At 45.4% G+C, this 13,246-nt stretch overlaps 1 protein-coding gene across 1 annotated transcript in view; it reads right to left on the bottom strand.

The window, feature by feature from the left end:
- Positions 1–13,246, bottom strand: part of XKR4 (XK related 4) — a 330,762-nt gene that overhangs the window by 125,606 nt on the left and 191,910 nt on the right. The window contains exon 2 of the mRNA XM_002692650.5: positions 7,232–7,431. Within this exon, the coding sequence (XP_002692696.2) occupies positions 7,232–7,431 (200 nt within the window). The remainder of the gene's footprint in view (positions 1–7,231; positions 7,432–13,246) is intronic.

The raw sequence follows: 13,246 nt of genomic DNA, 5'->3' as shown, positions 1-13,246 counted from the left end.
TGAGTGGAAAAATACCAAGATTTGTGCTTGATTATTGGAGATAATTAAGTAGAACCTAAAAATAGTCAGGCCCTTATTTCATATTATGTTCAAAATGATTCAAATTCAAAACTGTTCACAGCTGTGCTGGGGGCTGCTACCACACAGAGTTGATTTCAAGCACTTGAATCAGTGATCAGCAAATGCAGCTTCTCCCTGTTCTTCTAACTTGGAATGGTACCATGACTCAGAGGTGATTGAATGTGAAATATAGGGATCAATAATATCATTATCCCATGGCATCCATCGTTTATTCTGCCAATACTTTTCAACACAGTGGAGCAGTGTGGCCAACAAGACTGTCGGGTGTGTGAGCCTCTCCTTACAGAGTTATTGATGATAATAGGTCTTCAAAGGAGCCCCTGGTGGTCCAGGGGTTAAGAAGCCGCCTGCCAATGCAGGGTTTGATCCCTGGTCTGGGAAGATCCCACATGCCATGGAGCAACTAAGCCCGCATGCCAGTTACTGAAGCCGGTGTGCCTAGAGCCCATGCTCCACAAGAAGAGAAGCCACTGCAATGAGGGGAAGCCACTGCAACAAGGAGAAGCCACTGCAATGAGGAGAAGCCACTGCAATGAGGGGAAGCCACTGCAATGAGGAGAAGCCACTGCAATGAGGAGAAGCCACTGCAACAAGGAGAAGCCACTGCAATGAGGGGAAGCCACTGCAACGAGGAGAAGCCACTGCAACGAGGAGAAGCCACTGCAACAAGGAGAAGCCACTGCAATGAGGAGAAGCCACTGCAACGAGGAGAAGCCACTGCAATGAGGAGAAGCCACTGCAATGAGGGGAAGCCACTGCAATGAGGAGAAGCCACTGCAATGAGGGGAAGCCATTGCAACGAGGAGAAGCCACTGCAATGAGGGGAAGCCACTGCAACGAGGAGAAGCCACTGCAACGAGGAGAAGTCACTGCAATGAGGGGAAGCCACTGCAAGGAGGGGAAGCCACTGCAAGGAGGGGAAGCCACTGCAATGAGGAGAAGCCACTGCAATGAGGAGAAGCCACTGCAAGGACACCAGAGAGTAGCCCCCGCTTGCCACAACTAGAGAAAAGCCCACAAAGCAACAAGGACCCAGTGCAACTAAAAATAAATTTAAAAAATTAAAAAAACTTGAAAACTCAACTCCATATATGTAGCGATTAAGCAGATTGGCAATTTACTACTTAAATGGTTAATTTATTGCTAACCCCAAGTAATGAACAACGTAAAAACATAGGCTGAAAAGTAATATGGACAGAAAAATCGGTGTATTTTTGTAAAGTATATATGCAGGATATACCCTGCTACTAGAAATATCTTTCAAATAGCAGGAATAAATCTATTATGTGCTGTAAGTAACACCAGCAATCTCATTGCTTTGAGGAGATGTTATCTGCCAGCATGGCTGAACAGACAGGTGCAGACAAACCCCCTGACCTCTCTCTTCTGGTTTTGTTCATGTTACTATCTTTTTTTTATTGAATGTGACAAAATACTCCACACGTTTGTGACCCAGCTCAAAGGTCTCTCTTTTCATGGAAGCTTCCCTGATCCTTCCAATGTGCCCTGACATCATAGACAGTGCAGCTTTTCTACTTGCTCTGTATCCTTTTCTATAAGAGGTCATTCTGTGTGACCTTATGCCCACCGACAGAACACAGCTTGCTGAGCCATAACAATTTTTTGGTTTTTCTTTTTCTTAGGTTGAATTCTCTGAGAGGAGGACTGTGCCATTCGATTTTGGGTCAAGCACACCTAGCAAAGGGCTTTGTCACCCAGCAGATAATCATTCTTCCTTTGATTCAACAAGTACCCACCGGTGGTTTACAGTGGGCCCCCTGTGTGCACTGGGTCCATGCAGCCAGGAAGGAATGTGTAAAGGGAAGCCAGGTGACAGGTACAGAAGCAGGTGGACTTAGCAGTGGGAAAATACAGCAGCTCTAACTTAATTAATTGCTTCTCTTTTCTCACTGAAATAGGAAGTGAGACCAGCAGTTTGGAGTGGTGGAGGTAGACAGTTGGAAGTGTGAGAACACGGAAGAAGGAAGGAAGCAATCTGTTTTGGAGCAGGAAGGCGAGTTTCAAGGAGAAATCATGCCTGATGCCGGACAGCGCTGAGTGACCACTGAGCTCTGGTTGGACATCTCAGGAAAGATGTGTCACCTCCCTGATTCGGCTACATGGATATGTTTAACGCAACGCCATTGCCAAGGTCTAAAGTGCGTGCATTTGTCTCTTATGACAGTCTTTCCAGTTTTCACTCACGAATAGCTTTAACTAGCTTGATGAGCGAATCTCTTAGGTGGAGTCAGGCAAAAGGAGCCCAGCTGAGTGGGGGCCCGGCAGGTGGGAGTCCCCAGACCCTTGACACCAGCTTCGTGCTAGGCTTGGCCAAGAAGGGACCCTGGCAGGAGCTTGGAAGGTCGGGGGGGAGGGGGGTAGGTAAGAAGACATTTTTCTGGCTTCCAGCTCAGATCAGCCTACTCTCATCCTCAGACCTGTCTGGTCTCCAGCCCTTGGCATGCCAGGGGGCACAGCTCCACCGTGGCAGGGGGAGCAGCTGCTTGGACAGGCCCTCAGAAGTAAGAATATTCCTATGAGCCTTGCTCCATCCTTGCCTGGTGTCCTTCCCTGGGCATCTCTGCAGTAGGTAGGCTGGCCTGTCTGGTCACCCAGCACTCGCCAGGCTGGGCCCCTCCACAGAGACTGTGCTCCTCCTTCTCATGCGTCTCACCCCAGTGCTGAGAGCTGCTTCCTTTAATTAGGAATCTCTGACTCGTTTGAGCATCCTCTTTTTGCCCTCTCAGCTTCCTGTGTAGACTCCCTGATTTAAATCCCCGCTTTTTGACATACCTAATGAGAAATGGAGTATTTCCTGCCTTATCAATAAACAAGGATGTCACAGCCATCAGCGATTGCAACCCTCCTTTGTGGCCTGGTGAGCCTTAAGGGAACTCAGGAAAGAGAAGAATACCTGTGATCTGACAGCCATCAGACCGTAGCCACTCCCTTCAGTAAGCCCCTAGAGAGCTCAGATTGAGAAAGCACAAGACACTGGCCCCAGAGAGCTGAGCTGCATATGAAAGGAATGATTTCAGTGAGCCCAGACTCTTGCATCTTCCCTTACATAGAAAAGCACTAAAGTCTTCAACTTGGGGTATCTGGCTTTCTTTAATTCACAAGAATCTTTTGATGTTCAGATTACCTGCCCTTTGTTGCAAAAATTCTATATAACCTGGCTGCTCTCCTCACCTCCCTGGAGCACTCTCCTAGGGTCACTTTCGATGCTGCCTCCTGGGCTTGAAGTCCTAAAAACTACCACCAATTAAACATAACTCTCAACTTTTAGGTTGTGACTAACAAAAAAGCAAAACACACACCAGTTAAGGATCAGAGAGACAACAGCAAACCCCTGAGTGGTGTGGGCATTAAAGTAAGTTCACAAGCTCTTGGCAGGTGTTGTGCAGGAAGAGCCAGCGGGCCGGTGCCCACAGCAAGATATAGGAGAGCTGGGCGGCAGGTGCAGACTTCCCGGCCCGCAGCATCCTCAGACCAGACACTAGGAGAGGGGTCCTGATGCTACAAACTTGGAAATGCACTGTCCTCTCTGGTCTGCTCCACTCTTCCCAAAGTTATGAGCATAGATTTCATAGAAACAAACTTAACACTCGCATTTCCTAAGTCCTAATTGAACTAAATGGCTACAAGAACAAGGACCTTAAAATAAACAGCTTCAGAAACCCAGACTTAACTCTTGTTAAGTGTTCAGCTCAACTTCAGGAGACAACTGTGCCCATGGACTGGGGCTCACCTGTTTGGCATGAACACTGAGTGCATTAAGGGCATTGGGAAGAACACTCTGCAGAGGGGATGGGGAACAGCCTGCCCAGCGCTGGGGAAGACAGCTTTTGCTACATTGGTCTTGGGGTGATGAGCAGCCTTCCGGTGGGATGGTGGACCCTCAAGTTGCAAGGTGAATGGAGACAGAATAGGTCAGAGACCCATGTGTCAGGTAGTGGTGGGCTGGACGCCCACGACTTGCCTTCCACATAGAGTCTGTGACACAGTGAGATCTGTTCCCTAATGAACAACTGGCTCAAGTAGGGGCTGCGTGGCCCCCTCTCTGGGGAAGGGGAACCAGATGCACTGTGGGATTCCCCTAGTTTCATATCATCCCACCTAGAAGGTGGAACAGCTCATTCTGGAAAATACCCAGAAATTAGGCATTTCTAAATATGTTTTGTCACATTCTTTACAACGTCACATTACAAACTTTTAATAAAAAGTAAAGTTTTAGGACAAATTTTATAGCACTTCACACACCAGCATGCACTCAATAGACATTTTAAAAATGTGTTAATGAATGAATGAGAATAACAATGGAAAAGTAGACAGATCTGAAGGGACAAGCACAGTCCCCCTCGAGGCTGGTACTGTCACTGGAGCTTCCCCTCCCCAGAGGAAATCCAGGGGTGGAGCCGGGCACAGAGATGGGGACCCAGCACAAAGGACTTGGGCCTGGGGGCGGATGGGTTCCTTGTCTAACCTGACCTTGGGGAGGCAGCCTGCTGTCCTACCTACTTTATATCGCAGGCAGATTCTTTACCATCAGAGCTACGTGGGAAGCACTGTAAAGTGGAGCAACTGGAAATCCAGGGATTTGGGTCTAGAAAGTCCTCATCAGGATGTGACAAAGGAGGCAGTTGTCACACCCAAGTCGTCTCTTATCCTGGTTGGCTGGGGACAGTGTCTGTTTAAGGGAAACCTCTTAGCTTCTGGGCTTCCCAGGTGGTCCTAGAGGTTAAGAACCCACTTGCTAATGCAGAAGACATAAGAGATATGGTTTGTTCCCTGGCTCAGGAAGATCCTTCAGAGAAGAAAATGGCAAGCCACTCCAGTATTCTTGCCTCGAAAATTCCAGGGTTGCAAAAGACTGACACAACTTCTTGACTAAACAACAATTTACTCTGTTTTTGTTGTTGTTGTTGTTGTTTTTAAGCACAACTTTCTGCCCACTTCCCTGCTTAGAAGATAGCTACCATACGAGTGGCTGAGCAGCTCAGTGGTCTTATCTCTCATCTGTGCTCAACAACTTGGTTGATCCTAGTGATCTTTGGATCCAATTGTCTCAGACCCTCTTGGGGGAGACACAGAGCATGTTTCCCCTATGTTTCTCTGATTTTCCTAGCAAGGCTTGCCTTGGCCAAAGATGAGGTCCCAATCCCAAAGTCTGTAGTAGACCTGATGCAATAGTGAGCTTAGCAGCTAAGCTGGGAACAGCATTAGGGAAGAGCCACAACTCCAAGAAACACGTGGTTTGATTCCTATATTAAGGATGAACAATCTGATGAAGCCAGCGGATTGCCTTTTCTCTGTTTGTTTTTTTTTTTCTCTCTAAAACTTTACATCAAACTCAGATGGAAAAGATGAACTCATATCTTATAACCCACCTTCCCTTCCCTCCTCCATCTCTATCATTTTTAGGGTGAAAAGTTTTCTGTGATTTCTCAAATCTTTCAGGAAACTAGTGGAGATGCCTAGTAATCTTGGGCTACTGGACAGTGGCTTGCAAGCCCCCCTCCGCTTGTGCTTGGGGTTTTCTCTTTTAGAGAGTTTTCAGGTGTGCAACTATATACCAAGAGGGGCTCGTGAGTTGTTCTGGAGAAGAGCAACCTGACAGAGGCTCAGCTTCATATTGCCTCTGCATTTGTATCCTCAGGTACAGACCCCCTCTTGATGCCTGTGCCTGACTCTGTAAGGATGCAACAGTACGGCCATGCCGTCAAGGAGTTTGTAGGCCATCTCTTCTAGTTTGTGCCCTTTACATTTGAGAAATGGGGACCCAGAGAGCTTAAGTGACTTGCACCAGATATCACAGCAAGGAAGTGAGACATGCAAAGCCAGAGCCTCCCTGTGCAGCTCATGGTCTTTCATCTCTAAACGTGCTCCTCCACAGACAATTCATATGTCTCGCGTTCTCCAAGCTTATCTCTTCTGTTTCTGTGCTAACACCCGTCTTCTCTTCCAATTTGCTTTCTGGCCTGTGACACTCACACCCCGTGGTTCTCTTTGACTCTCTTCTCAGACTTCGTGCACTGCAGCTATTCTTGTGTAGAGCTAGGGTTGGGCCAAGAACTCATAAGTCCACGGGTCACTGGCTACCAGCACCCTCTCCACTTGTCTTTTCCTGTCATATGTCTCCCACCCCTCCCCGCAGTTACTAGGTTAGTGTGCTCCTTGCAATAAAGAGTTATAAGGACATTGTAGGGATTCCCCAATCAAGTCTCAGATTAGAAGATGGCCTAGTACACAGAGAAAGTCACAGCCAGGCTCTGCTGAGGTTGAAACAAGATGCACACATCACATAACGTTATCTATTTAATATCTATCAATTACAGGATGGACATATTACCAGGAAACTATTTAGAACATGGCTACGTATCCATCATCCTCCACATATATTCACCTGTCTACCCACTGGCCTGTCTAATCTTCTTGCTTCTGAAAAGATTGGAGCAGCAGGCCCTAAGGAAATGGCAGGGCAGATCTGTTATTAATTGAATCATCTTACTGACAAGGTGATCCAACAAGATAGTAAAACACAAAAATATTAATCTGATGGTAATATTTGTTTCATAAAACTTTGTACTACACAAACAATACATTGTTTAATATTGACATTTTCCCATGTGACCTTGTTTTTAAATATATTAAGGTAATCTCTATCATTTCTTTTTAATCTCTCTCTCCCTTTGTCTCTTAATGTCAAAAGGAAATGGTAGAGATTACCCTCATATTCAAATAAATATAAAAATTTACATATATAATGTACATAATATCTCATATGCATAAAACATTCAAGAGAGAGAAGACTATAAGTCTTTCTTGAAATGTTTGGAAATTATCATACAAACCAGAAAACTTCAGCTGATTCTGTTCTCATATTGACCAAGTGTAAAATCATAAGGATTTTTTTCCTACTCAGAGGGCAGCTTGAGAGCAAAACAGAATTGTCTTTCCGTAAATTACCCACGATAAGTGAAGGCGAGGAAGAAAACAAGCCTCGTTCACAAATGCAGGTGTCAAGCAGCCGACATTAAGCAGGAGCACCATGACCGGCGTCAACAAAGGCTATTGGAACGGTCCTTGGGTTGTGCAAAGGAGCCAGACAGTCCTTCCCCAGGTGCAGGGAGCGAACTGGAGCCCTTACCTTGCAGGGCCTGCAGGCTGTGTGTCTGTACGATAATGCAGAGCTGCAGCACCAGCTGTGGGGCGCTCTCCAAGAAGGTGGCCAGTAGGTGCAGCATGCTCACGTCCGCGTACTCATACACCATCTTCCAGTAGAACCTCCACCGGTCGTTCTCCCCACTCTGCCGACTTCGAATACCTAGGTATATCGTGTGGAAATACCTAGAAAGGAAACAGGAGGATAAGAGACCGGAGTGATGACTGATTCTGTCTGCTCTTCCGCAAACCACAGTATCTGTGCAAGCACACACAGGAAACAACGGCCTTAGTGGCTTATCAATTAGAAGTGAAAGGGAAAGTGAAAGTCACTCAGTTGTGTCCGACTCTTTGTGACCCCATGGACTATATAGCCCATGAAATTCTCCTGGCCAGAATACTGGATGGGGTAGCCTTTCTCTGCTTATCACTTAAGGCCCCAAGTTAACCCTTATTCTTAAAGGTTCACTTTGAGGAGTCATTGCAATTTTCATCCTCATTGAAGGCATCCTGTGAGTGCTAAGTCGCTTTAATCATGTCCATCTCTTTGTGACCCTGTAGACCGTATCCCGCCAGGCTCCTCTGTCCATGGGATTCTCCAGGCAAGAATACTGGAGTGGGTTGCTGTTTCCTCCTCCAGGGGATCTTCCCAACCCAGGGATCAAACCTATGTCTCCTGTGGCATTGGCAAGCAGATTCTTTACCACTAGTGCCAGCTGGGAAGCCTGAAAGCATCTCACTGCCCTGCAGTTTTGAGGAGGGAGATGAAACTGAGGTATAGAAAGGATGTGCTATGTAGAAAATCTACAAATACCCTTTCTGGTCAGTGCCTCTATGTGCTTTACAATATTCAAGAGACATGTCTCCAAGGACAGAATGCGTGTCAAGTTCCAGAGTGTATATGCTTGTAAGTTTTCCTGATACCTTTTTTTTTTAAGTAAGAATTATTTATTTATTTAGTTTTTATTTTTGGCTGAGCTGTGTAGCATGCAGGATCTCAGTTACCAACCAGGGATCAAACTTGCATCTCCTCCAGTGGAAGCACGGGGTCTTAATCACTGGACCACCATGGGAGTCCTTTCTGATAACCTTTTAAAAAAATATTTACTACTGAAAATTTCAAACAAATACAAAAGAAGAAAGAAAACCAGTGTGTTGAATCCACAATAAAATTACCCCACTGCTTTAAAAATATCCTGAGTAGAATCATCAGTGTGGTAATGGTAAGCATTACATGTTAATTTTCTAATGTGTTTGGGAAAGTGGGAGAATGAGAACAAGCTTGACAATCTTAAAAGCCAACACCACTTCCTGTTGGGTGTGAGAGATGCTATCTGTGAACAGTCATCACATTTTATTCTGACAAACTTGTATTTGTTCTTTGATAGCATGAAAAAAGAGCTTACCCTAAACATATACTTTATATATATATATGTATTTATATTCACATTATATATACAGATTAACATGAATTTGCAAAATATTTCAGAATTTAAAAATTCAGAACATGCAAAAAGTTCCAAAAGTGCCCATGGGAACTACATATGTAGAGACACAAAGATGAGGAAAATGCTCTGAGTTCTGATAAGCAATGCATTGGCCTGAAATGGATTTTGCACATTCACATTACGTTTTCTTAGAGTTATCTTCTCTCTTTTCTCCACTATAGAAACTTACACTTGTGGTTTAAAACTGCTGAGAAGACCTTCCTTTACGACCCCTGCTCCTGACTTGTGCAGACCACCAGCATGGAAGCCACCTCACTGTATGAGCTTGACTGCTTCCAGTTGGCTTCTGTCCTAGCCCCCCAAGGCTGGGGCGTGACCCCACATCACTGAAGCTGTACCAGTGAGCCCTGTTTTCTGTTCATTCTGGGATGTACCAACATATATTACACTGAACTGGGGGGGAAGTCTCAAGTTCTATTTCTTTTTTAAAAAAAATTATTTATTTGGCTGTGCTGGGATTTAGTTGAGGCCTGCAGGATCTTTAGTTGTGGCATGGGAACTCTTGGTTGAGACATGTGGGATCTAGTTCCCTGACCAGGGGTTGAACCCGGGCCCCCTGCATTTGGCATTTCTTAGCTGCTGGACCACCAGGGAGGTCCCGCAAATTCTATTCTCTAACAATTAGTTATTTGCATGAGATGGACCAAGGGCCTCCATCATATCACTTTTGCTTCCAGTTGGAAGTGCAGAACAGTTGGTATGTAACAGACATTAGCGTGCAATCTCAGGAGAGTTTTCCACTTTCTCTAAATCAGCAGTGATGGACATCAGGAGTCTAACACTCACAACTTAGTCATGAGGAAAATGTCAGCCTCGGCCTTTTCTCTAGTTTGTGCTCTGAAAAATGATGACAATAGAGAGGCTTTGTGATCACAACTGGTTCTTGTCCATCTTCTCTATATGTAAGTGGTTTACCTCATTTGATTATGTTATTTAATGTTTTATCTTAACTGGAGAATAATTATGATAGTGTGATGGTTTTATGTGATACATCAACATGAATTGGCCATAGGTATACATGTGTCCCCTCCCTCCTGAATCGCCCTCCTACTTCCCTTTCCACCCTATCCCTCCCAGTTGTCACAGAGCACCGGCTTTGGGTGTCTTGCATCATACATCTAACTCTCACTATCTATTTTACATATGGTAATGTATATGTTTCAATGCTATTCTCTCAAATCATCCCACCCTTTCCCTCTCCCACTGAATTCAAAAGTTTGTTCTTTACATCTGTGTCTCCTTTGCTGCCCTGCACATAGGCTCATTGGTACTATCCTTCTAAATTTCATATATATGTGTTAATATTCTGTGGTGTTGGAGAAGACTCTTGAGAGTCCCTTGGACTGCAAGGAGATCCAACCAGTCCATTCTGAAGGAGATCAGCCCTGGGTGTTCTTTGGAGGGAATGATGCTGAAGCTGAAACTCCAGTACTTTGGCCACCTCATGGAAAGAGTTGACTCACTGGAAAAGACTCTGATGCTGGGAGGGATTGGGGGCGGGAGGAAAAGACTCTGATGCTGGGAGGGCTTGGGGGCAGGAGGAGAAGAGGATGACAGAAGATGAGATGGCAGGATGGCATCACTAACTCAATGGACGTGAGTTTGAGTGAACTCCGGGAGTTGGTGATGGACAGGGAGGCCTGGCGTGCTGTGATTCATGGGGCTGCAAAGAGTCGGATACGACTGAGCGACTGAACTGAACTGAACTGATTCTTTATTAGCTGCCAGAGGGAAGATTGGAAAACAAGAGGCCCAGTGAATGTGAGCGGAAATGTAGACCATGCTCACATCTGTTCCCACCCGTTCTTCATGCCAAGGGTGAGAAAGAATTGCCACAGGTGAGTGGGGGATGAAAACACACATTTGAAGTTCAGTGTCACGTTCTTCCCCTCTGCCTCTGCCACCTCCTGTGTGGGCTGTGCAGACACCCACCTCAAGAGAGTATCATGCAATTCCACACTGCCCTGCCATGGAACGTATGGCCAGAGGTTTGATTTCAGAAAGACCTGGTTTCATAATAACTTACTCTCGTAGGGTAGGAAATTCAGTACCCATTAACACAGAGCCCCCCACATCTATCTAAAGAGACTCCTGTGGACTTTCTACTAACAGGTAATAACATCTGCTCTAGAGACGAAACACCAACACAGGAAGCAGAGGAAGATGGGCCGTGTTTGTCATTCAGTTCTAACAAATGGGGCCAGATGTTGGGTTGGGCAAAGAAGCTGAACTGACATTCCTTTATGTTTTTAGATCAAGTAAACTGCTTAGGGAATTGAGAAATAAATACAAAAGAATAGGCTCATGAGTTCTTATCCATAGAAATTTAGAATGACACAAGGAAGGACTTGTGTTCTGAGAAAAGTCACGGTGTTCCAGAAACAGGAACAAAACTGTCAAGTTAACTCTTCTGTGCAGGTGTGTGGGCTTGTTTGTCTTTTAAATAGCTACTAGGCCAAGAGCCTTGGAGTTACTCCCTGTGTTAAACACCTTGAGGCTTTACTTGGGCTCCAAAAAGGGAAGATGTTTTAAAACAGAAATATTCTGTAAAGAATTATAATCCCTTTGGTAAGAACTAATGATGCAATGGGTTTCTCTGGTGGCTCAGTGGTAGAGAATCTGCCTGCCAGTGCAGAAGTTGTGGGTTCAATCCCTGGGTCAGGAAGATCCCCTGGAGAAGGAAGGCAACCCAGTCCAGTGCTCTTGCCTGGGAAATCCTGTGAACAGAGGAGCATGGTGGGCTACAGTTCATGGGGTCGCAAACTGGGCGGCTAAACAACAGTGATGCAGTAGACATGAGGTTTCTCGTCTGGAACTGAATCCCAGGAAACTGGAGACAGATCACTTGGAATAATAACTGGGGCAGAAGAAACTGGAGAGGTGCCTAACTGCACCCTTGGTCAGAGACAAACACAATGGTGACATTAGCCTACATCGTCTGCCCTTCCACGAAGTGGCCTCATGGCTGCCTTGGCACCTTCACTCAGCAGATCTGACAGCTGCTTCCACTGTACTCCAGCCAACCTACCAGTGAAGTCTGAGAACTTACGATCCTAGTCAGAGACATGGCATTGCCTTGATCCATGTGACTCCACAAGTTAGCTTTTTAAAAACAAACAAACAAACAAACAAAAAAACACATTTATTTATTTGGCTGCACTGGGTCTTGGTTGTAGCACAAGGAATCTTTAGTTGTGGCATGTGAACTCTCAGTTGCAGCATATGTGATTTAGTTCCCTAACCAAGAATTGAACCCTGGTCCCCTGCATTGGGAGTGCAGAGTCGAAGTCACTGGACCACTTGGGAAATCCCCATAAGTTAGCTTTTTAATGGTTCTTGGCAGCAGTCTACCGAGTAGACAGAGTTGAGAAGTTTGTGATTGTACACTACTAGCCTAGATGAATCTAGATACTTTATATTACTTTACAAACACATGTTTGCACTGGGGGAGAGGAGGATGGCTGACAGCCTGTTCCTGGAAAATGCCCCTTTGCCTACTTGAAGATACAGACTGAGCAGTCTTGTCCTCTTGGTATACGGGCTGTCATAATTTAACTGGGAAGGATTTTCTCCCCTCTGAGTCTCAGAGCCACTTAGCTTCTGAGCCAGACTTCTTTATCTGAAGGTGGAGAGAACCATCCTCCTTCATGGCTGGGTGAGCGCCAGACGAGAAGCTGTGTTCTGTGCACGTGCCGGATTCATGATGTACGGGCATGTCGCTGCTCACCAAGGTTACCTGCATCCTGGGCTCATTTGCAATGCCATCTCTTTGATATTTGTCATTTAAGTGGCTTTATGCCTTTAGTCCTTCTCATTTACTTTAAGCATTTTACTCTGACAGGTGTTCCCATCACACTGAACTTGGCCTTGGCCTGATTGAGGGCATATGAGGAAGGTCAACACTCTGCTGGGAAGCAAAGAAGCTTCTAGACCTCCTGGCAGTCAAAAGGACCCAAGTTGGGTCCAGGTGGGGACTGGAGGCGGCTCACTAAGGTTCTTCTTAGGATTCTGCTTTGCTATGTTAATGAAAAGACAAATGTTGCCCAAGAGGCATAGATGACCAAGGAAGTTCATGGTAATGAAAAGATATTTATACGGGGAGGATTTAGAGAAAGTCATATTCATAGTAAAAATTTTAGAATAGTTACCAAAGAGCAGCATTTAAGAGGAAAACAAACTTCCAGTCTTTGTCACTGACGATGAAGTTCATGCAGTGAGCATGAGAGGATAGTGGCTTAAACACACGGCTCTCATTCCTGCTAAGAGATGTTTCCTAAAACCCACTCAGAAATTTCAGCGTGTCCATCTGTTCCTCCGAGGTGGACACATTTGGAAGACGTTTGCCATCTTTGTTGTATGACTAATTTTTCTGATAGGGTCATTCTTACTAATTACTGTCTTAGGGAGCATGCTAGTGGAAGATAGACTTTTCCTTACATCATGAAAGGACACCAGGAATTCACCAATTTTATCAACATAATCGCAGTCCTAGC

This window comes from Bos taurus, chromosome 14 (genome assembly GCF_002263795.3).
Source record: "Bos taurus isolate L1 Dominette 01449 registration number 42190680 breed Hereford chromosome 14, ARS-UCD2.0, whole genome shotgun sequence".
Classification (NCBI taxonomy): domain Eukaryota; kingdom Metazoa; phylum Chordata; class Mammalia; order Artiodactyla; family Bovidae; genus Bos; species Bos taurus.
Note: the sequence above shows the minus strand (reverse complement) of the source record. Positions and strands in the feature narration are given on the sequence as shown.